Source organism: Pseudorca crassidens, chromosome 3, assembly GCF_039906515.1.
Source record: "Pseudorca crassidens isolate mPseCra1 chromosome 3, mPseCra1.hap1, whole genome shotgun sequence".
In the NCBI taxonomy this organism is placed as follows: domain Eukaryota; kingdom Metazoa; phylum Chordata; class Mammalia; order Artiodactyla; family Delphinidae; genus Pseudorca; species Pseudorca crassidens.
The window spans coordinates 106,240,348-106,263,654 of record NC_090298.1 but is presented as its reverse complement, the minus strand read 5'-3'; the positions used below and the strand labels follow the sequence as shown (position 1 = coordinate 106,263,654).

At 36.0% G+C, this 23,307-nt stretch overlaps 1 protein-coding gene across 2 annotated transcripts in view; it reads left to right on the top strand.

Moving 5' to 3' along the window:
* FBN2 (fibrillin 2) overlaps nucleotides 1-23,307 on the top strand; it is a 285,484-nt gene that overhangs the window by 232,620 nt on the left and 29,557 nt on the right. For both annotated transcript variants that reach the window (XM_067731631.1, XM_067731630.1), the window contains 14 exons: nucleotides 2,993-3,115; nucleotides 3,979-4,101; nucleotides 6,468-6,629; nucleotides 7,358-7,426; nucleotides 7,879-8,004; nucleotides 9,209-9,334; nucleotides 9,944-10,096; nucleotides 14,538-14,606; nucleotides 15,493-15,618; nucleotides 15,800-15,925; nucleotides 17,748-17,873; nucleotides 19,679-19,795; nucleotides 21,311-21,439; nucleotides 21,852-21,971. In XM_067731631.1, the coding sequence (XP_067587732.1) occupies nucleotides 2,993-3,115; nucleotides 3,979-4,101; nucleotides 6,468-6,629; nucleotides 7,358-7,426; nucleotides 7,879-8,004; nucleotides 9,209-9,334; nucleotides 9,944-10,096; nucleotides 14,538-14,606; nucleotides 15,493-15,618; nucleotides 15,800-15,925; nucleotides 17,748-17,873; nucleotides 19,679-19,795; nucleotides 21,311-21,439; nucleotides 21,852-21,971 (1,695 nt within the window). The remainder of the gene's footprint in view (nucleotides 1-2,992; nucleotides 3,116-3,978; nucleotides 4,102-6,467; nucleotides 6,630-7,357; nucleotides 7,427-7,878; nucleotides 8,005-9,208; nucleotides 9,335-9,943; nucleotides 10,097-14,537; nucleotides 14,607-15,492; nucleotides 15,619-15,799; nucleotides 15,926-17,747; nucleotides 17,874-19,678; nucleotides 19,796-21,310; nucleotides 21,440-21,851; nucleotides 21,972-23,307) is intronic.

Here is a 23,307-nt window from a genome sequence, read left to right as displayed (position 1 = left end):
GAGTCCGCCTGCCAATGCAGGAGACACGGGTTCGTGCCCCGGTCCGGGAAGATCCCACATGCCGCGGAGCGGCTGGGCCCGTGAGCCATGGCCGCTGAGCCTGCGCTTCCGGAGCCTGCGCTTCCGGAGCCTGTGCTCCACAACGGGAGAGGCCACAACAGTGAGAGGCCCGCGTACCGCAAAAAAAAAAACACATTAAAAAAAAAAAAAAAAAAAACAGAAAAAAAAGACAAAAAGAGATATTGCAGAGTTAAGGGAAACAAAAAACATGGACCAGTGCAGCAAAATAAGAGAACAATTAAATAGACACAGCAAAGAACAGAGGAGATGAAAATGTAATTACTACCATAGAGAATGGACGTGAGATAATCACAGTGAAAAAAAAGGGGGGAGAGGATAAATTAACACTATTAGAGAAAAGACAAAGACCATAAACTTAAGTATAATGGGTGTTTCTGAAGTGAAGAGTCCCTAAAAATTGAATAGAAAAAAAGTATTAAACAACCAAACATTTTCCTGAAATAGAAGAAGGAACTGAATATACAGAAAGAAGTAAATCATTTTTATTTAACCTTATTGAATTTGTCAACTTAAGTAATAGAGATTCTTCAAACTGCAGATAGAAAAGGCAAGTCATGAACAAAACAAACATTCAGTACCAACACACATTAGAATGCTGCCCTCACAGTTATAAGGACACATGTGACAAGAAAGCTATACCTCAGAGTTAGTTAATTATAAAGACAATAGACAGGGCTTCCCCGGTGGTGCAGTGGTTAAGAATCCTCCTGCCAGTGCAGGGGACACGGGTTCGAGCCCTGGTCCAGGAAGATTTTGCATGCCAAGGAGCAACTCAGCCAGTTGCACGAGCAACTGAGCCTGTACTCTAGAGCCCACGCACCACAACTGCTGAAGCCTGCACGCCACAACTGCTGAAGCCGTCACGCCTAGAGCCCATGCTTTGCAACAAGAGAGGCCACCGCAATGAGAAGCCTACACACCGCAATGAAGAGTAACCCCTGCTCACCGCAACTAGAGAAAGCCTGCACGCAGCAATGAAGACCCAACACAGTCAAAAATAAATAAATAAAATAAATAAATTTATTTTAAAAAAAAGACAAGAGACATATCCTGACAAGTGAAATAATTCAGAAAGAAACCACCTGTGGGATCTCCCTTCTTGTCTTGGGCAAAACAAAAACAAAAACAAAAAAAACACACAACTTATCAGCAATGAAAAACAGCCAGTCAAGAAGTAAATGGAGAAGTGACAATAAAAACATTATTGATTCCTTTAAAGAATTACTACTAAATACTGTAGAGATTATGGTAAATGCCATGAACATTTAAAAAGTGAAAATAATATGAATAACAAAAATGAGTTGGAAGCATATATGGATGCTAATTGTTAATCATCATTGTATAGAATCCATTAATACTGTCTTAAAATTGTGTTTGAATTTTAACATAAAGCCAAAAGATGATACAGTTTTAGTGTTTTCATCAATTCTTACCATTAGAAAGCATTTTAGAAGATACTGAGATAATGAAAAATTGATCTGATGCATGGAAATTGTTTCAGCTTTACTCTCTGTGAATATGCACTGAGAAATATCAATGTTTGGAATGGTGTTCATCCAATTACAATGATAATTCTGGATAGAAGCATTTTTGAGTGATTTTTGTTCTTGCTATCTTATTTTCTGTGTTTCCTATCTTTTCTGTTTCCTATCACCACTTTTCTGTATTCAAATTTCTGAATATGCATCAATTTTATAAAAACAAGGCAGTATTCTCTTAAAATACCTTATTCCACGCAACTTTTACGTTATTTAAATGGAAGTTATTTCTAATAAAGTTCACTTAAAAGTAAAATGCATATGCAGAAGGCTGATAATACAATTCCACTTCAATTTATAGATTAACACAACTCAATTATAAACTAACTTAATGAGTCTTTACTGATTTATATAAAAAGAATAACTTTGTTTATTGCCCCAACACAAGTAAAGAAAACTTTACACATCAATTGAACTTCTAGACACAATTTGAACTATACTTTAAATATAAGATAGTTGCAATGCTTTATTTTGACAATCATAAATGACCAAAAGACCCGTTTATACTTAAGATATAACTGTCTCAAGACAGCATTTTAGAATGACTTGTCTAGTCTAGCCTAAAATGGCATGCCTGGTCTGCATTCTCAGGATATGAGGTAATTTGTGTACAAAAATGTCCATCCTCTTCCTATGAGTAGAAATACAGATTACTTCTACAGCTGTACAGGCACACTATGCCTTCATTTTCATATGAATGAGGAGTAATAACTTCTTGTTTATTTTGGGTTAAAGCTTCATGGAAGACTTTCATAAACTGAATTTATGATTTCAGTCCAATAGAGATATCTTAATGAGATTTGGAGGAATGTGGGGCAATGGATGATCTTATTACACACTACTGGGAAAAAACTTCTTTCCCTGTTTATAACTGACTTTATTATAACAGATCAGATTACATAACAAGAAAGAAGTTTAAAAAATTAAACTTAAATAATTTAAAAGATATATTTAATATTTAAAATATTTATGTTGTATATTTTGTATGTTGTAGATGTTTATAAAACATCTGTTTTCACTTAATTATTATAATCTTTGAATTTGTTTTTATCTTTAATTTTTTACAATCTTATTCCTTTAACACGTTCATATTTAATTTCTAGAAGGTTTTTATGCCCTAGGCCAATTTTTTTCTGAAATATTTTACAGGTCAAGACAGTAAAATACTATCAATAAAATAAGATAATATTCTTTCATATTTCTGACCCATATAAACATTAGTTGCTTGCCATTTATGTGACATCTTTGGTCAAAGAAAAAGAAAATTTTTTGCTGCATAAAAACATCTGAGGAGATAGAATAATTTATTAATGTCATACAGTAAATCTAAATGTCTTTGTAATCAAGAGATTACTATTTTTTTTAATCTCCAGATATCGATGAATGCTCCTTCCAAAATATTTGTGTCTTTGGAACATGTAATAATTTGCCTGGAATGTTTCATTGTATCTGTGATGATGGTTACGAATTGGACAGAACGGGAGGGAACTGTACAGGTATGGCCAGTTAAGGGCTTAATTGTGTTCTTATTAGTTGAAATGAACATTTTGTGCTAGATATAGAAGTTCCTCAAATTTCTGCTTAGCCTGCTATGCCTTGGGCTATGCATTTTTTTGAAAAAGAAAATTACATTCTGATACATTTATTGTTTTATTATTTTTTTATTAATTTTTATTGGAGTATGATTGCTTTACAATGTTGTGTTAGCCTCCACCACACAACAAAATGAATCAGCCATACACATACAGATATCCCCTCCCTTTTGGACTTCCCTTCCATTTAGGTTACCACAGTGCATTAGGTAGAGTTCCCTGTGCTATACAGTATGTTCCCATCAGTTATCTATTTTATACATAGTGTCAATAATGTATATGTGTCAATCCCAGTCTCCCAATTCCTCACACCCCACCCCTTTCCCCCTTGGCTGATACATTTATTTTTAACTATTGAATGGATCCATTGTAATATAAACAACTTAATATTAAATATCCAACACGAAATTAGTAAAGTATTTCTTTGTATGTATTTGTGATGTCCACATATATGTACAAATATATAATACATATGTTTAAGTTTAATTAAACAAACAGTGATAAAATGTTTCTCTTCAGAATTGCAACATTTCATTATAATTTATTTATTAAGGATATTAAATGATATCATCATGAATACTGTGTGACTGATCTATGGAAACTGCTTTAGGTGTATACAAGTATTTCATTTTTATTTCATTGTTCTGAGTCCCTCCTAAAGATTTTTAGTCTACTGACTTGCAAACTTTCCACCAAATTCTTTGGAACAGCAGTATGCACAAGGAAAGTAAAGATGTTAATGTGGGCATTTTAAATGTTTTTCCTAGATATTGATGAATGTGCAGATCCAATAAACTGTGTGAACGGCCTATGTGTCAACACTCCTGGTCGCTATGAGTGTAACTGTCCACCTGATTTCCAGCTGAACCCCACCGGTGTGGGTTGTGTTGGTAAGCAAAAGCTATATGAAACAAATGAATAGAAGTACATAGAGTTAAATACTCATACTCTCTTGTGATGACCATTTACTACAATTAACTTGAGAACAAAATAGTAGTCCTTTACCTGAAGAAACTCTAGATTACCAAAATATATGGTCACTTTTATCCTGCTTATCTTCCAAGTCATATTTTGAAACAGGAATTTTTGAGACATCTGCTCCCACCACCTCCTCTCACAGACTTGAGAACCAGGGCCCTAGAGGTGCAGTCATTTGTTCAAGGTCTCAGAGCTTGCACATGGCAGAGCTGAAGCAGTGTCCTGAGCTGCCTGGCTCCCTGTCCAGTACATTGGCCAGGACAGATGTGTTTGAAATGTGGAATCAGTTTTACAAAATGAAGATGTTTCAGGTTTATGCATGACAACTGACAGGCAAACAGTTAATGGCATTTATAGGACCATTTCAGGTATATATTTTTTCAAAACCAAGAAAATACAGAATAAAATTTGAGTTAGCCATGATTAAATTCCCATTAAAATTTCTAGTAAGGTTGTTTGTGCCTTTTTCTTCTGCAAATTATTTTCAAAATGACTTACAAATATAAAAAATTAAAAAGGTTTACTGGATGCCTATGGCAGATAACAAGGACTGTTTTTCCTGATACCAAAGGCTAAGAATATGCAAACTCTGTGAACCAGCAGCTCCTCTCTGGGCTTTAGATATCAAATAAAGTAACTTACAGGCCCATACAGAAACATAAGGAAAAATATTCAGTGCCTCATTATTTGCAGTGGCAAGAATTTAGAAGCCATATTTGGAGAGTGGATAGATTGAAAAAGAATCGCAGTTGAATACTGTGGAGTTGATGGATTGGATGTTATAAAGATGGAATGAGGTATACGACAAAATACCATTTATAGAAATTTAAAATGTGCACACGAAAACAAAAATACAATTTTGCAGGAGCAGAGACCAAAAGAATAATATTAAACACATTCATATGGTTGGGTAGGGGATGAGGAATGAGAATGGAGAGCAGGGATAAAAGAGAGAGAATGGGAGGGAAGGAGGAAGGAAGGATGAATGAATACAGCCTAGTAAGAGCAGAACCATGAGTTAACACCTCTGTCTGCACCGGAGTCAGCAACAAAAACAAAACCAAAAAAAAAAAAAAAAAGAAAAGTAAAATAATAAAAAGCTGCCAAAGTGATTATAATGTGCAGCTGGAGATGAAAACTACTTGGTAGACTGTAATAAGGACTTTGGATTTTACTCTGATTGACGTGGGACACCACTGGGAGTGGCCTGGGCTAAGGTAATGCTTCTGAAGGATGACTCTGGCTATGGTGGGGAAAATAGACTATAGTTGGGTCCAGAGATGAGTTAGGAAACAATTGCGATAGTCCAGATGAGGGATGATGGTGGCTTGAACTCAGGTTGTAGTGATTTAGAAGCAGTGGTAAGTCATCAGAGTCCAGATATATTTTGAAAGTAGTGTTGACAGACCTTATTACTGGATTGAATAAGGCATGATAGTAAGAATTCAAAGTTTGACTGCAAGGTATAGGGCCTGAGCAATTAAAAAATTGGAGTTTCCGTTTATTGAAAATGCAGAAGCCTGGGAGAGGATTGGAGCAGGTTTTGTATGTGGAGGAAAGAGTATCAAGTGTTTGATTTTAGACGTGTTAACTCTAAAATACCTTAGATATCTAAGAGGAGAAATCAAATACTAGGCACATGGCAGAAAGATCTGAGTTCAGGGGAGAAGTGAAAGATGGAACCACAAATTTGATAGTATTTAAAGTCATGGAACTAATGAGGTGATCTAGATGGTAATTATGGATAGAGACAAGACAAAGGCTGAGATTCATTGATCTCTTAAGTAGCCTCCCTAAAGTTGTTACAGACTAGCTTTCCCAAAACCTGCAAAACTCAATGTGCAAATTGAAACTAAACTGTGGGAGAATGGAGATTATGGGGAGGAGAGGAAGGAGATGGTGTTATCAATATTTCAGTGATAGGATACATTGCTTTAAATTAACATATTGGATTTCACTCCCTTTATTGATAAACTCATGCTATAGATTGATTATAGGAAACATTTTTTGCAATCATATTATTAAAGGTCCAGAATGTCCCAGATGAGTAATTGCTTACTATCTTGTTTAGTCCATGATCTATATGGATGTCTAGATGTATGAAAGTGTAATTTATTTAATTCCTGCAACTCAGTCTTGAAAAAGTTTAAAGCAAGAGATTATTCTGTTCTGGGGATTAATGTACAGAATTTGAATTTCATCATTTGAGTGACCATTCTCCAAAACAGGCATTCTTACTCTGATAAGGACAATTTTAAGTTCCTGTGTTGCCCTGCAGACAATCGAGTGGGCAACTGTTACCTGAAGTTCGGTCCTCGGGGCGACGGGAGTCTCTCCTGCAACACTGAGATTGGGGTGGGCGTCAGCCGCTCCTCCTGTTGCTGCTCTCTGGGGAAGGCCTGGGGGAACCCCTGCGAGACCTGCCCCCCTGTCAATAGCAGTGAGTATGGAACGGAAGAAGAGGAAAGAAACACTGGTAGCTGAGCACTAGCTACCATTTTCTTCTGGTGCTAGGGGGTGGGGGAGGTAGTGAGGGGCAAAACTTTGAATCTGGACTACTTTCAATGGTTGTGCTGAAACCAGCCAAGAGTGTGTCATATAAAAGGAATCTGAATTCCTCTCTTCTTACTGTTTTTCTTGATAATGCTAAAAAGAAAAAACAGTTTTTAACCACAATCCAATATGAATGATGATAATATCAGTTCTCCCTGGTGTCACAGATAAAGACCATTCCTGGTTCTTTTCCACAGTTGTTTTAGTTCAGGTTCATAGGTGAGTTGTATTCCTCAAGTCCAGTCATATTATGTCTTAAATTGAAATGTATGTCCTGATATGAACATAGGTGAAACTTTTGAATTGTTGAGTCTTTTAGTTTTTATTTACTAGCCAGAAGGGTTGTGATATAAATTATCTGAAAATAACCTTTTTCTTTAATTAAAAGCAAATGGGTTTTGTTATTCTACTTTGTATATAATTTATGAAGTAATCATCTTATTCCAAGTAAAATGTAATGTACTTTTTAAAGATAATGTATTTGAAAAGGCACTAAGGAAAATATAGATACACCCCTTAGGATATGCGCTTTGAGCCTGGCAGTTGTTAAGTGCTAATTCACTGTCAGCCTCTTGCACACAGGTATCAAATTTCTTTTTTTCCATTGTTTTGCAGCTGAATATTACACTTTGTGTCCTGGAGGTGAAGGCTTCAGACCTAACCCCATCACAATCATCTTAGAAGGTGAGCATATCTCTAATTGTCACCAGATTTAAACAAGGTAAAGAATTTACTTTAGAGCAAATCTGGTAGAAAAGTTAGTGTGGAACAGTCCCAACAAGATTATTTTGCAAAATTACAGATGGACAATTACCAGTCTGATGAATAACCATTTGTAAATCAGAAAGATTTGACCCATTGCAGTGACCTGATGTGTGATTGTTCTGCAGAGAAACTCTTTTTATAATTATCCCCAACTTTAATCATCCTCAGCTTGCTGTAATTACTCTTCTCAGATTATAGCAAAGTTCCATGACAAAGCCAAGAAAATTCATGGTCAGAATAAACCTCTCATCTAAGTGTGCATTCACGTGGATGTGTGGAAGTCTGCAGGTCTTACAGTATCACACATTTGAAAGCTCTCATAGTAACTCTTATCTTTCATGATGGTATCTGAGCTGTCTCCCCTTTTGCAGATATTGATGAATGCCAGGAGCTACCAGGTCTCTGCCAGGGTGGAAACTGTATCAACACTTTCGGGAGCTTCCAATGTGAGTGCCCTCAAGGCTACTACCTCAGTGAGGAAACCCGCATCTGTGAAGGTGAGATAAATTTATACCTAAAAATTATTAGTGCTATTTAAAACAAAATTACTGGTCAGGCCTGGAGAAAAAGGGTCCATCTTCAAATTTTATCAAAGGATATGTTGAGACTGGTTCATAGCTTTTTTCTTTTCCTATCAGTGCTGCTAAGTTGTATGATGATAGATAAATTAATTTACAGATTATTTGCCACAATTTACCATTATTTTTCTCTGAGTAAATGGGTTGGTAATAAGTGGGGGAAGCTGGAATAATATGAAAACATTCAGTATCAAAATAAGTTATTAGCTCAAATACCAATAAGTTGTATTTTATATAGAAAAATAGGTAAGTTTGAAATGCAACCATTAGGCTAATATTTTCAGTAACTTTTAAATGTTGGACAACATAGTATGAAGCAGTTCAAAGGTTATGCAGATGCCTTTCTTGGTTCCATCCCCAACTTCTCACATGGCGGTGTAATCATCCTTTCAGAGGTCTGTCTCCCCACTAGACTGGGAGCTTCTTGAAGCAAGATCCACATCTATTTCATCTTTATAGCTACAAGTTCTAGCTTACAGTAGAATCTCAGTATTTATTTATGGAATGAATGAATGAATGCTTCTAAAAAATGAACCTTAAACATGTAATGTAATTGTTTCCATTATAACCTTTCTTTTGGAACATGTTAGATAAATGCATCTGGAAGAAATATGATTTAATAAGGAGAATTACCCAGCAGCTGTGCTACTTCTAGAATCTCTGAATGGGTGCTAATTTGAAAGGAAAGCCTTTTTAATTTTAAAGAAAAAGGCTTTTCTAACTGCATTCAGTTTAAAGTTGACACTAATATTTGGTTTTCAACGACATAAGAGGAAAGTAGCTTTAAAGCAATTCCATTTGACGAATATGAAATTTCAATTAAAAAGTATAGGTGCCATTTAAGTTATTTTTTGCCACTTTGGAATAGTTTATTTTGATCATCTTTATTTTTGAATGTTAGGTTTTTATTCTTCAGAAGAAGGACATGTTTTATATCATGTAAATGCATATTTGGGGGCATTTCCTATGTAATTGCTTTAAATTCTAAATTTTATAAAAATAAGATAAATTCTATAAAAACATGAATTTGGGGAATCAACCATATGCTTTGTTCAGTAGTTTAAGTGATATAAATTCATGGGGAAAATATTTACTAATTAATGGACATTCTTGCATCCTCTAGATATTGATGAGTGTTTTGCACATCCTGGTGTGTGTGGACCTGGGACTTGCTACAACACCCTGGGAAATTACACCTGCATTTGCCCACCTGAATACATGCAGGTCAATGGAGGCCACAACTGTATGGGTAGGTAAAGGTCTCTGAGATTGATTAGGTCACAGTTGCTGGCTTCCTGGCCAACAGTTATCTCCCAGATACTTACATCTCAGAATTATTATTCAGAAAGTTTGGAAGTTAAATCTTTATGAATAGTGAAGTATTTCAAAGTCTTATAAACTTCTGGGTCTGTACCATATTTTTGAACTTTGGCTACATAGTTGCATGTTACAAAGCATGAGTCAGGTGGAAAATTTCATCAAATATTGTAAATATATATTCTTGAATAATTTTTATTTTCCATTCATGTAAAGTGAACATTATTTTATGAATAAGAGAACATTTAAAATTTAACATGTAATCCTTTTTAAATTAAATAAATGCATTTGAATAGAGAAGTATCTATTAACTTTGTCCCCCCAAGAAAATTGTAAATGAAACCCCTTATTTAAAAACAGGAAAGATGCTTATCTAAAAAATGATTTGTGTTCAGCCTAAGGAATTATTTTAAGATACCTCCAAATGACCGTGAAAATTTTCAGAGTTAATCGAGGAAGTTTGGTGTGTCCAGGTGTGTGGGGTTTGCTATTAGCTGCTTGCTGATAGGATTGGTTGGCTTACTTGTTTTTCTCTATGTAGACATGAGAAAAAGCTTCTGCTACCGAAGCTATAATGGAACCACTTGTGAGAATGAGTTGCCTTTTAATGTGACAAAGAGGATGTGCTGCTGCACATACAATGTGGGCAAAGCCTGGAACAAACCTTGTGAACCATGCCCAACGCCAGGAACGGGTAAGCACACAGCTCCTGCTTCTGCTGAAGGCCGAGTCAGTGACACAGGTATACATGTAACAGTAGAGGAAAAGCAAAAAGTACTAAAAGTACGGAAAGCAGACACACTCCGTTCTGAAAATATCCAAGAGCTCATATGGCTCGGTTTCTGAAGCAGCCCTCTTTGGGATTCAAACACTAATTCCTGAGATGTCTGTTGAGTAGGAGTCTGGATCCTGAAAATAAGCCGCATTGCTGAAATTAAAATTTATAACGCTAGCCCATTTAAACTCATTATCTTAAAACGTGCTGCTTACTTATTCTTTTATTCATAAACAAGTATTTATTGAGAAACTATTGTGTGTCATTGTGCTATATTTAGAAGGTGTCATTTTGATTTAAAAATTTGTGGTCATTTATAAAGTCCAGCAAGCTCAGTGAGTATCTTTTTAGTTCGACCTTGGAAAATATGCAAAAAATGAATTTGATGAGCAAACTTAACATAAAAGCAATGTAGTGTCAAAGTTTTCCTTATGCATCATTTCCCTCAAACTTACCTGAAATTTTTAGGCAGAAAAGAGAACTGGTCTTTACACAGTAAAATTTTTCTCCAAGCACAGATTCTTTTGAAAGAAAAACTGAACGATAATAGAGACAAGAGCAAAAAAATTGTCTTAAAATTGTTGCCCACTCAGGTTCCTTTATGACCTGAGAAGGGATCACTCTTAATAGTTGTAGATACTAAGAGATGAACCAATAGGACAAATAGGAAACAATGGTTATGCATTTGTTACCAAATACAGTATTACTTAGGGTATATTTATTAAAATGTTTCATTTAACATGATGAAATTAAGGAGAGGCATGGTGAAAAATGACATATGGGGCCTTTCTCAGTGGCTTAAATTCAGTGGGCAAATGAATTTTCTTTTTTTTCTTTTTTTTAATTGAAGTATAATTAATATACAATATTATTTTCAGGATTACAACATAGTGATTTGACATTTATATACATTACGGATTGATCTCCACAATAAGTCTAGTAACCATATGTCCCCATACAAAGTTATTGCAATTTTATTGACCATTCCTTATGGATACATTACTTTCCTGTGACTTATCTATTTTATAGCTGGAAATCTGGCCCTCTTAATCCCTCACATCTATTTTGCCCAACCCCCAACTCCCTTCCCCTCTGGTGACCGCCAGTTTTTCTTTATAACTATGATTCTGTTTCTGTTTTGTTTCGTTCGTTTGTTTTGTTTTTTAGATTCCACATATAAGTGAAGTCATACATAGCTTGTCTTTCTTGGTCTAACTTATTTCACTTAGCAAAATGCCCTCTAGATTCATCTATGTTGTTGAAAGTGGCAAGATTTCATTCATTATTATGGCTGAGTAATATTCCATTGTGTATATATATGTGTATATATATACATACAGTATATCACATCTTGTTTATCACTTCATCCATCAGTGGATACTTAGGTTGCTTCCATATCTTGGCTATTGTAAATAATGCTGCAGAGAACATAAAAATGTATATATCTTTTTGAGTTAGTGTTTTGTTTTCTTCCCATAAATACTCAGGGGTGGAATTGCTGAATTGTATGGCAGTTTTATTTTTAATTTTTTGAGAAACCTCCATACTGTTTTCCATAGTGGCTGCACTAATTTACATTCCCACCAACAGTACACAAGTGTTCCCTTTTCTCCTCATCCTCACCAGCACTTGTTATTTGTGGTCTTTTTTTTTTTGCGGTACGTGGGCCTCTCACTGTTGTGGCCTCTCCCGTTGTGGAGCACAGGCTCCGGATGCGCAGGCTCAGCGGCCATGGCTCACGGGCCCAGCCGCTCCGCGGCATGTGGGATCCTCCCGGACCGGGGCACAAACCCGTGTCCCCTGCATCGGCAGGCAGACTCTCAACCACTGTGCCACCAGGGAAGCCCTATTTGTAGTCTTTTTGATAATAGCCATTCTGACAGGTGTGAGGTGATATCTCATTGTGGTTTTGCCTTGCCTTCCTCTGATGATCACTGACATAGAGCATCTTTTCTTGTGTCTGTTGGCCATCTGTATGTCTTCCTTGGAAAAATGTCTGTTCAAGTCCTCTGCCCATTTTTAACTAGATTGTTTGTATTTTTTATATTGAGTTGTGACCATTCTTTGTATATTTCAATATTAACCCCTTATTGGATATATCATTTGCAAATATCTTCTCCCATTCAGTAGACTGCCTTTTCATTTTGTAGATGATTTCCTTCACTGTGCAAAAGGTTTTTCGTTTGATGTAGTCCCATTTGTTTATTTTTGCTTTTCTTTCCCTTGCCTGAGGGCTTTTCTTTCCCTTGCCTGAGGAGACAGATTCAAAAAAATATTGCTAAGACCAGTGTCAAAGAGCACACTGCTTATGTTTTCTACTAGGAGTTTATGGTTTCCAGTCTTACATTTAAGTCTCTAATCTATTCTGAGTTTATTTTTTTTATATGGTGTAAGAAAGTGGCCTTTTGCAAGTGTCTATACAGTTTTCCTTTTGCAAGTGTCCATACAGTTTTCCCAGCACCATTTATTGAAGAGACTGTGTTTTCCCCACTGTATAATCTGGGCTCCTGTGTCATAAATTAAGTGATCACATAAGTGTGGGTTTACTTCTGGACTCTCTATTCTGTTCCATTGATTTATGTGTTTGTTTTCGTACCAGCACCATACTTTTTTTTTTTTGCCGTATGCAGGCCTCTCACTGCTGTGGCCTCTCCCATTGCGGAGTACAGGCTCCGGACACGCAGGCTCAGTGGCCATGGCTCACGGGCCCAGCCGCTCTGCGGCACATGGGATCCTCCCAGACTGGAGCATGAACCCATGCCCCTTGCATTGGCAGGCGGACTCTCAACCACTGCGCCACCAGGGAAGCCCAGCACCATACTGTTTTGATGACTGTAGCTTTGTAGTATAGTTTGAAATCAGGGATCTTAATACCTCCAGCTCTGTCCTTCTTTCTTAATACATTATTGACTGGGGGATTTTTGCAGAAACTAATGCCTGTGGCTGTAATACATCTCCAGTCAAAATGTGTTAAGATTGCTTTGGCACAAGTGGATTTTCTTAGCTCTATCTTGCCCTAGTTTTATTCCAAAAAAAACAAATAGGAACATTTTTATAATTCTGTAATTTGAAAACTTCACCAGTTAGAAATTGAAAATCATTGGTTTGGGGAATAAAATATTACTTTTTTAGGTGAGAGGAAGTAAAGGGCTTAGGTCTGATAGACTGGTCTGTATTTAAATCACAGCTCTGCCATGATTATTTATCCTTTCTGAAACTGATTCCTCGTATGCTAAATAAGGATAATAAATCAGTGGTGACAGTGACTAATTGATATGGTTATAAGGACCATCGTTTATTTATTTATTTTTGGTTGTGCTGGGTCTTAGTTGCAACAGGTGGGCTCCTTAGTTGGAGCTCACAGGCTCCTTAGTTGTGGCATGCCAACTGTTAGTTGCTGCATGCGTATGGGATCTAGCTCCCTGACCAGGGATTGAACCCAGGCCCCCCGCACTGGGAGCATGGAGTCTTAACCACTGCACCACCAGGGAAGCCCCTTATAGTGATGATTAAATGAGATGATGTATACAAATTACAGTTCGCATATTGCCATGCAGTTAGAAGCCATTAAATTGAGCATCTGTGATGTGCCTTTCTATATGTTCTGGATGCTTGGTGAATATTGGTGGATGAAACAGACAAAGTCCCTCCCCAGATAGCACTTGGCATATAGTCTGCAGTATGTGTTTACTTGATACTGTTTTCAAGAGGTTTATTCATGTGTGTAGCAGTGGGCATTAGAAAAAATATGCTTCTTAAAAATTAGACTGTTAGTTTGGTGAATTATGTGGAGTGACTCTCATAGTCTCTGTTTTATTCCACGATGCATTGTTTTTGATGCCTCAAATTTCACATTCCAACAAATAGACATTTATATTAAAAAAAGACATAATTCATGTCTCATTCATTACTCATTGTTAACATGTTTCACCACTACAGAATTATTTTTGCATGCCTATGCCTTTGTGCAATTCTAATTCCTTTTTAAATTGGTACACTAACCTGGTTTTTCAATCTATGTAAATCGGGTCATTTTTAAAGCCCTCCATATCCAAATACAAACAATTTAAATGCCTAAAGTAGATGTTTTGAATCTCATAATGATTTACTTCTAATATCAGAGCAGTAAAAAGTTAATGATGATAATAATAAGAATAGCAATAATAATAATGATAAAGTGTGCTTAGATTCACTTCTTGCAGAAGCTGGCATTGTTATCAAATAAATATAATTGAAATTAAAATGTCTCATTGTGAATAGTATAAAATACATCTGTCAGTAAAAGTAATACTATGTAAAATGTTATTTTGAAGGAGTTTGAGAATTTTAAGAGTGCATTTGCTTTGTTTATATTTTAAAGCTGACTTTAAAACTATATGTGGAAATATTCCTGGATTCACCTTTGACATTCACACTGGAAAAGCTGTTGGTGAGTTTTTACTAAATTATGTTTATTTTAATACATGTAGCATTTTGTAAAAATTTGTTCAGTGTTTTTAAAGTACCATAAAAAATAATAATCTGTATTTGGATCTAATATAGTTAGACAAGAAAGAAATAACATGTTTAGAGCCTCTAACCAAGTTTTAACAGTGGGATTAGTCCATCAATGTAGTCTGGTGATTGAGTCATGATAGTTATGTGACTATCTCAAGATTTCGTACATATCAAGCTGAAACTTTAGTTTTCCTCTTCATGAATATTGTATTACATGACTCTAAATAATCCACTTTATTTTAACCTTTACCATCTGTTTTTTCATAAGTATACGTTTAAGTTTTGGGTGTATTTTTACATTATTCCTTTCTCCCAATCTACTTATGAATTTGCAGAATTATTAATTATATAAATCACTTCCTCCTGAATGTACTTTCTGTTGCACAATCTACTTTTCTCCTGCAAAGATTAAATAAACAATATAATTTTAAATGTCCATTATCAATTCATGTATAACAAAGGACATAAAATTAAAAAAACATAGCTGGCTTTATCAGATGGCTGATAGCAATCTGGGGAGCCTGACATGTAACTTAAGAGGAAGCTTGATTCCCTAGGAAATTCATTTGCTATATTGACACTAATATCACTTGGTATATTTGATCAGCTGCTTCATTTTTTTTCATCACTGTTCAAAGGAGATAATATCTTATGGTCTGTATGCTTTCATAAACCACAAAATCATTCATACTTGTATAGAATTGATTTTTGTGACACTGTGTGTTTTCACTCCAGTGTACACATAGTATTATTCAAGGTTTTATGGTGAATACATTAAGCAGAACCCTGTATATTTGATCACATCTGTTCAATTGCAGACATTGATGAATGTAAAGAGATTCCAGGCATTTGTGCAAACGGTGTGTGTATTAACCAGATTGGCAGTTTCCGTTGTGAATGCCCTACGGGATTCAGCTACAATGACCTGCTCCTGGTCTGTGAAGGTAATCTGAATGATGTGTGACCTTATCCAAAAAAGTTTGGCAGACATAACTGGTTTTTAGACAGTTTTCTGATTTTTACTGTTTCTTCTATAGCATTTGGGAGTTGATCACCAAATTGGTTAAGTGAATATAATACTGATGCAATAATGAAGTTTTAAAAATGGAATTGTTGCTCTTTCAGATATTGATGAGTGCAGCAACGGTGATAACCTCTGCCAGCGAAATGCCGACTGCATCAACAGTCCCGGCAGCTACCGCTGTGAGTGCGCTGCAGGTTTCAAACTTTCACCCAACGGAGCCTGTGTAGGTAAGAAAGAGAATGACTTGTTCTTTGACACTGAGCACAATGTTCTTTACACTTCCTGCACTGAAAAACTGTCCATGCTTTCCTATCAAAAAAGGTATTTTCTTTGTCTGGTTTTGGTATCAGGATGATGGTGGCCTTGTAGAATGAGATGGGGTTTGTTCCTCCCTCTGCAATTTTTTGGAAGAGTTTGAGAAGGATAGGTGTTAACTCTTCTCTAAATGTTTGATAGAATCTGCCTGTGAAGCCATCTGGTCCTGGACTTTTGTTTGTTGGAAGATTTTTTGTGTGTGTGTGGTATGCGGGCCTCTCACTGTTGTGGCCTCTCCCATTGCGAAGCACAGGCTCCAGACGCGCAGGCTCAGTGGCCATGGCTCACAGGCCCAGCCACTCCACGGCATGTGGGATCTTCCCAGACTGGGGCATGAACCTGTGTCCCCTGCATTGGCAGGCGGACTCTCAACCACTGCACCACCAGGGAAGCCCTGTTGGAAGATTTTTAATCACAGTTTCAATTTCAGTGCTTGTGATTGGTCTGTTCATATTTTCTGTTTCTTCCTGGTTCAGTCTTGGAAGGTTGTACCTTTCTAAGAATTTGTCCATTTCTTCCAGGTTGTCCATTTTATTGGCATATAGTTGCTTGTAGTATTCTCTCATGATCCTTTGTATTTCTGCTGTGTCAGTTGTAACTTCTCCTTTTTCATTTCTAATTTTATTGATTTGAGTCCTTTCCCTTTTTTTCTCAATGAGTCTGGCTAAAAGTTTATCCATTTTATCTTCTCAAGGAATCAGCTTTTAGTTTCATTAATCTTTGCTATTGTTTTCTTCATTTCTATTTCATTTATTTCTGCTTTGATCTTTATTATTTCTTTCCTTCTACTAACTTTGGGTTTTGTTTGTCCTTCTTTTTCTAGTTGCTTTACGTGTAAGGTTAGGTTGTTTATTTGAGATTTTTCTTGTTTATTGAGGTAAGATTGTATTGCTATAAACTTCTCTCTTAGAACTGGTTTTGCTGCCTCCCATAGGTTTTGGGTCGTTGTGTTTTCATTGTCATTTGTTTCTAGGTATTTTTTTATTTCCTCTTTGAGTTTTTCAGTGATCTCTTGGTTATTTTTATTAGGACATGTATGTGGAATATAGAAAATGGTACAGATGAACCTATTTGCAAAGTAGAAATAGAGGCACAGACATAGAGACCAAGGGGGGAAGGGAGGATAGAATGGATTGGGAGATTGGGATCGACATATATACACTACTATGTACAAAATAGATAAGTAATGAGAACAGACTGTATAGCACAGGGAACTCTACTCAATGCTCTGTGGTGACCTAAATGGGAAGGAAATCCAAGGAAGAGGGGATATATGTCTACATATGGCTGATTCACTTTGCTGTACAGCAGAAACTAATACAACACTGTAAAACAATTATACTCCACTTAAAAAAAGAGAAAAAAGATAATTTGGAAAGATTTTCTAAGTAAATCTATTCATTCATATTGAACCTATTTCACCATATCTTTTAGATTCTTTTGTTAGGAAAAGAAGAGGTCTCTCAATGGATTTTCCTGGAATTGGACCTAAAATAAAATAATGTCCTTGAGATACCAATCAGCATGTAAAAATTGCATGATTTAAAATTTTTTGAAAAGAGGTTTGGATACTTTTAAAGCCTTGCTTATTTTGATTCAGCTGTTGTTATGGTTCATTTTCAGACTGTCTGTAATAATTAATAGCAGATTATAGAAACAGCGCCTGTGGAAAAAAATGAAGGAATCTTAATAAAGATCAGATATGTATAACATGTGTTTTATTTTTTGTGCTAGATCGCAACGAATGTTTAGAAATTCCTAATGTTTGCAGTCATGGCCTGTGTGTGGATTTACAAGGAAGTTACCAGTGTATCTGCCACAACGGCTTTAAGGCTTCTCAGGACCAGACGATGTGCATGGGTAAGAAGGAGGACATTAGTTTCAGGGGGTGACGTGGAGCTGAGACTCCAGAAGAGATTACAGTTTGGTCATTCGCCACAGTAACTACCAAGTCTCTGTCAGAAACAGTCTTACAAAAAATGAGCTATGTGAAACTGTTTATGGTTTTATTCAATGTAAAAATTGCAAGCAGGACACACCATAATATGTTCTTGAGTTCAGTGTTTACGGCCTTTTTCCCTAGGTGACTTTCACATGCTTATTAACCTGAGCTCTGGGACACTCAGGGTTACCTAGAGATCACCACGGTACCAGCTGCCCATTTACCCCTCTCTATTCCCACTCAAGAATGCCTTTTGGAATGCAAGAATACAAGGGAGTAGTAGCAGAGTGACAGTTTTGAAATGAATATATAAACACACACATACGTACATATGCTTCTTTCACCCGAATCATTGACTACATGAGATTTATCTACTTGTTTTGCTTTTTAACTCTTACAAACAATTTTTAGAAGCAAAGATAGCGGAACTTTGAAAAGCCTCAGTAGCTAAAGTACAGTTAGTTAAGCAATAATTGTGTTCAGTAAGTACTTGCTGAGCTGATGATTAATAAGATTTCAAAAGCAGATGGGCTGGACACCTTGGAACTCAGCTTAACTACTTAAAGCTGATGTCAGCCACTGGCTTATCTCCACTGAAGCACTTTGCGCTTGAAGGAGGAAAATTAAATTTAAAAGTTGGCTATTTATAATTATCATGTTCTCAGTTTAGAAAAAGCTAAAGTGCATCTACTCTTTTGGTATTTAAGATACTATCTTTGTGAATCGTAAGGTCAGATTTCAGTACAGCAGAACGGCAGAACTAGTTTCCTTTATGGCGTATCCATACATGAGGACCACCTGGAGAACGTCTCCATTCTTGCAGTGCCTCCTAAGAGTTCCCCTGCAGACATTTCCCATGGTCCTAGGAAAAATTCTCTAGGGAGTACTTGTGCAAAGGACACACGGAGGATGCGGCCCTACTTGGATGAACTTTCTGAGATTGCTTGCTTATATATGCTTCTCCTGGCTGTTCTCTCTGAGAGGGAGGATATGATTTGCTAAGAAAAACCCCTGAGATATATGGTTCAGAAATTCATATGGTGAAAATCTGTCCTTGGTCCTAACAATTCATCCATGATGAAAGTCAGCTAGACTCCTTGGTAATACCTCTCTTAAACAAAGCTTCCTTCCTAAGGAACAGTAATACCCTCTTTTTTTTTCAGCATCCTGGAATTCATAGTCTAGCGTCTCCTCTCTTATATGCCATGACCTTTCAATATTAATTCCATTTTTTCAAAGGCTAATAACAATTGAACTCTAATAGACTTCTTCAATTTAGATTCCACTAATTCATAAAATTTAGGAAATCACAGTTTGCCTTTGTTGTGCTGATCACATTAAGATATGAAAATTTCTGGGGGAGCATTTATAATGCTTAATAGAACAAATTGTTCTAGTGTTTCAAAAGATTGATTTCCTTACAATTGACAAGCGAACCTATTCATTAAAACCTCTTACTAAGGAGATAGTTGCTGGCTTATTAGTCCAGTTCTTTTCTGAGTCGTATATGTTCCTGTAAGTCATTAAGTGGCACTTTTTCCTATAATTTTCTACTTCTGAGTTAGCTCTACCTCATATTTACTTTCCTTAAATAAATGTGGGTTCTTAGTATTGAATGAGGAAAATCTAAGTAAGCCAGTAGTTTAAAAAAAATCTAAAAGTTTAATAGGCTACGTTTTTCTAGTAAAAAATTGAATTCCTTTGAGCCAGTGTTTCTTTGTAGATGTTGATGAATGTGAGCGGCATCCATGTGGAAATGGAACTTGTAAAAACACCGTTGGATCCTATAACTGTCTCTGCTACCCAGGCTTTGAACTCACTCATAATAATGATTGCCTGGGTAAGTACTCAGTCCTTTATTGCTTCTCTTTCATTTCTACACAACATCCTGAAACACAGAATAAAGCCAAAGAATAAATATGTTTATTATTCAAATTGTGCATGTGTGCAAAAGATATGTAATATCATTAACTAATTTCTGGTTAACTGAAGTCACACTCATGGCTTAAATAATCACAAGACAATCTGCTGGGTTGAATACTATGTCAATCAACTAATCGATTCAAGGGAAAAGGCCAAGCAGATGATAGTAAATATATTGGGACTGATTTATGGTTTGGGGTTATTTTTACCCCTTAGATGGGATCAAAGTTAGACCTGTTATGGTTTCAGTGTTATTATTTCATATTTCATAAAATCCATTCTTGATTTACATTCAAACACTGACAATCTACAACTGAAAACCCTGTTGTGTTTTGAAATTTTATTTTCCGTCAGCTTTTGAAGCAAGGGATGCCTTTTCCCACAGAAAGAGTGCGTGGTGTCTAGGTTTCCAAATCAGCCCTCAGAAACCTATTTAATCTCTGTGAACAACTGTAAACTTTCAGTGGAAAATAAAACTGTCTTCTCTACATGGCACAGAATTTTAGCCTTTGCCTCTAACAGACAGTGATTGAAATAAAAATTGAAAGTGACTGAAGGAGGAGGAGGGGGTCCTGTAGTTGCTGGAGAAGATAGTAAAAGATATGACAACAAACACTGACAATATTTCATTTACCATGTGCCAGACACTTTACTGGTGCTTTACTACATAACATCTCTTAATTCACATTATCCTGTAAGGTATGTGAAAGTAACTCAGGCCTTCTACCTTAATGGAACCATCACAGCTCAAACCCACCTCCTAATTTAATCCAATATATATTCCTCTCAGCATTCTTTATTTTATAAAATTCTGCAATGGTGAAAAAATTTAGAGCTAACTAGACACTTTATTGAACCACCTTCTTGTCTGTAGTTTCTCAGACCCTTTGTACAGCCAGGGAGAATGAAAGATACAAATATGGCTCTGATCAAAGTATAATCTGCAAACAAACTCAAAAATTACTCAAACAGGATCAACCCTAAGCTTAACTGAAAACCTACCACTTAAGAACTTCTTTTTCCAATTGACAGAAAAACGTGTCAGCAATTCTAGAGTGTTTTACATATAATTGATTTTTCTGTATTTTTGATATGCTTCATTATTTGTCCTTTGAATATAGTCAGCTTACCTCCAGGTAAAGTTACCTGCAAACTGGTCCAGTTAAATCCGTGTATCCTCTTACCTCCAGGATGAGAACTATATTTCAATTGGAAAGCATGGAAAGCTTCACCTTAAGCCTACAGGAGAGATCTGTGTGACCTTACTAGTCACCTGATCCTTATGATATGAGCCATTTTTCTCTGTGTTGATGAGGAATTGTAATGTAGGGTTTTGTAAATGTCTACCAATGAATATGTTTTTAAGTTGCAACTTGTGACAGAATATGTGTTAAGAGCTCTCTCTGAAAAGCTAACTCCTGTTTGCTTACAGATGTAGATGAGTGCAGTTCCTTTTTTGGTCAGGTGTGCAGAAATGGACGGTGTTTTAATGAAATTGGCTCCTTCAAGTGTTTATGTAATGAAGGCTATGAACTTACTCCAGATGGCAAGAACTGTATAGGTATGTACATAATAAACAGTCTTTATGTTGTTTTGTTTTGTAAAATAATGATGTGATTCCCCCCCACACCAACTTCGGGACACATTTGCATTTCATTTGGTCATCTGATTACATGACCAAGATAAATTTCATGGGAAATTTTGGTAAAAGGTATAAGCCAACAGTTGGGAATGACTCGTATGCAGTGTTTTTATTGGGATAGAGCTTCAGGCTATCCGTGTCTCAATAAACGTAGACAAAGGAAAATTAGCCTCTTGCCAAATGAGTAATACTCAATATGTCAAAAGTCTCTAAGGGCATATTTGCCCAGAGTGACGTGGTAGATCAGAAAGCCTGAGTTTAATTCATGTTAATATCCTTTGGCAACAATCGTCTCATCTTTAAATCATTTTTTTCGTGTTTCTCTTTAAAGATACTAATGAGTGTGTTGCCCTTCCTGGCTCTTGCTCTCCTGGCACCTGTCAGAATTTGGAGGGATCCTTCAGATGCATCTGTCCCCCAGGGTATGAAGTAAAAAGCGAGAATTGCATCGGTAAGGCTAACGTTTATTTTGAGTCTGTGAGCTGTTTAGTATAATAAGACCTGGTATAGACTCTGTGGAAATATATTAAATCCAAACCACTGTAAGCATGCTGACCCGAGGAATTAAACACATAGCTGCCTACATCTGTTTTATTGAACCATCAGAAATGATTTGAAGGTGGAGTGGTGGGAATAAAGAATTTAAGGATGTGGGATTTTTCATTAACAGAAATCTCATACTAGTCAAAGAATTTTCAGTGCATTCTAAGCTTTTTTCCAAATGTCAACAGAGACTTTCTACTGAATTTAAAGAGTGTCTACAAAAATTGTAATCTTTGGCAACCAATTTTAAAACAGCTATTAAAGGTGTCTGGAGTTCTAGAAATGTGAAGCAGAAAATCTTGACAATGCTGTTGAAACATTTTTTTCCCTGGGAAGGCCACATGTCAAAACAGAAAATATTAATCCATTTGTCAGAACAGATGTTTTTCTGCGGAAACTCTCCCAGTGTACAAGAACACTGTAACCACATCAAAAGTGGGTCCCAGAATTGCCTGGTGGACATGATGAAGACCGACCTTTTTACAGTTACTTTATTTCACTTTTGTACAAATTATTTTTAACAGTTTTGTTGAAATTCAGAAGCACCAGCATCTTAGTGTGGTTCTTCTAACGTGAAATGATTGTTAAGAGTTTTTTTGCCTTTGAGTTACCCAGTTTCTTAAAAAAATTCTAAGTAGCTCTACTGTTCACACTCAAGGGACTTATGTAGATGGAACTGAAGGAAACAGTTCACTTAGTTAAATTTAATTTCTTTTCAGACCATATAATTACAAATAATAGGTATCCCTAGTCATTCCAATTTGGTGTTTATATCTTGTCCCTTTTTTGTCTGATTTGTATAGTTCCTTGTAAGATTGTCTAGTGTTTTTAATACTTAAAAATAATAATAATACTAGAAGCATCTTAGCAAAAACTTTCTTGAAAAGTTTAAGATCCTTTCTTTCATTTTCTTTGTTTATATTTAATCTCAATTCTTCAACATCCCTGTGATTCATCTCTTTATGGAGCAAGGATAGCAGCAGTGTGTCAGCCATAAGGAGGAAATAGAAATGCATATGTCTCTTTGTATCAGAAAGACTTAGCTACCTTTTTTCTTAGTGAAAAAAATCTATGATTCACTTACATATTTTTAAACCTCAGGAGTATTTCTTTATCCACTGATAAACAACATCACTATTTCACATGTCGTAAGAATGGGTTTTTAACTGACTTACTTCACTGTAAGAATATTTCCTTCATCCTATCAATAGAATCTCTTCTACCAATTTTCCTAGATGAAATGC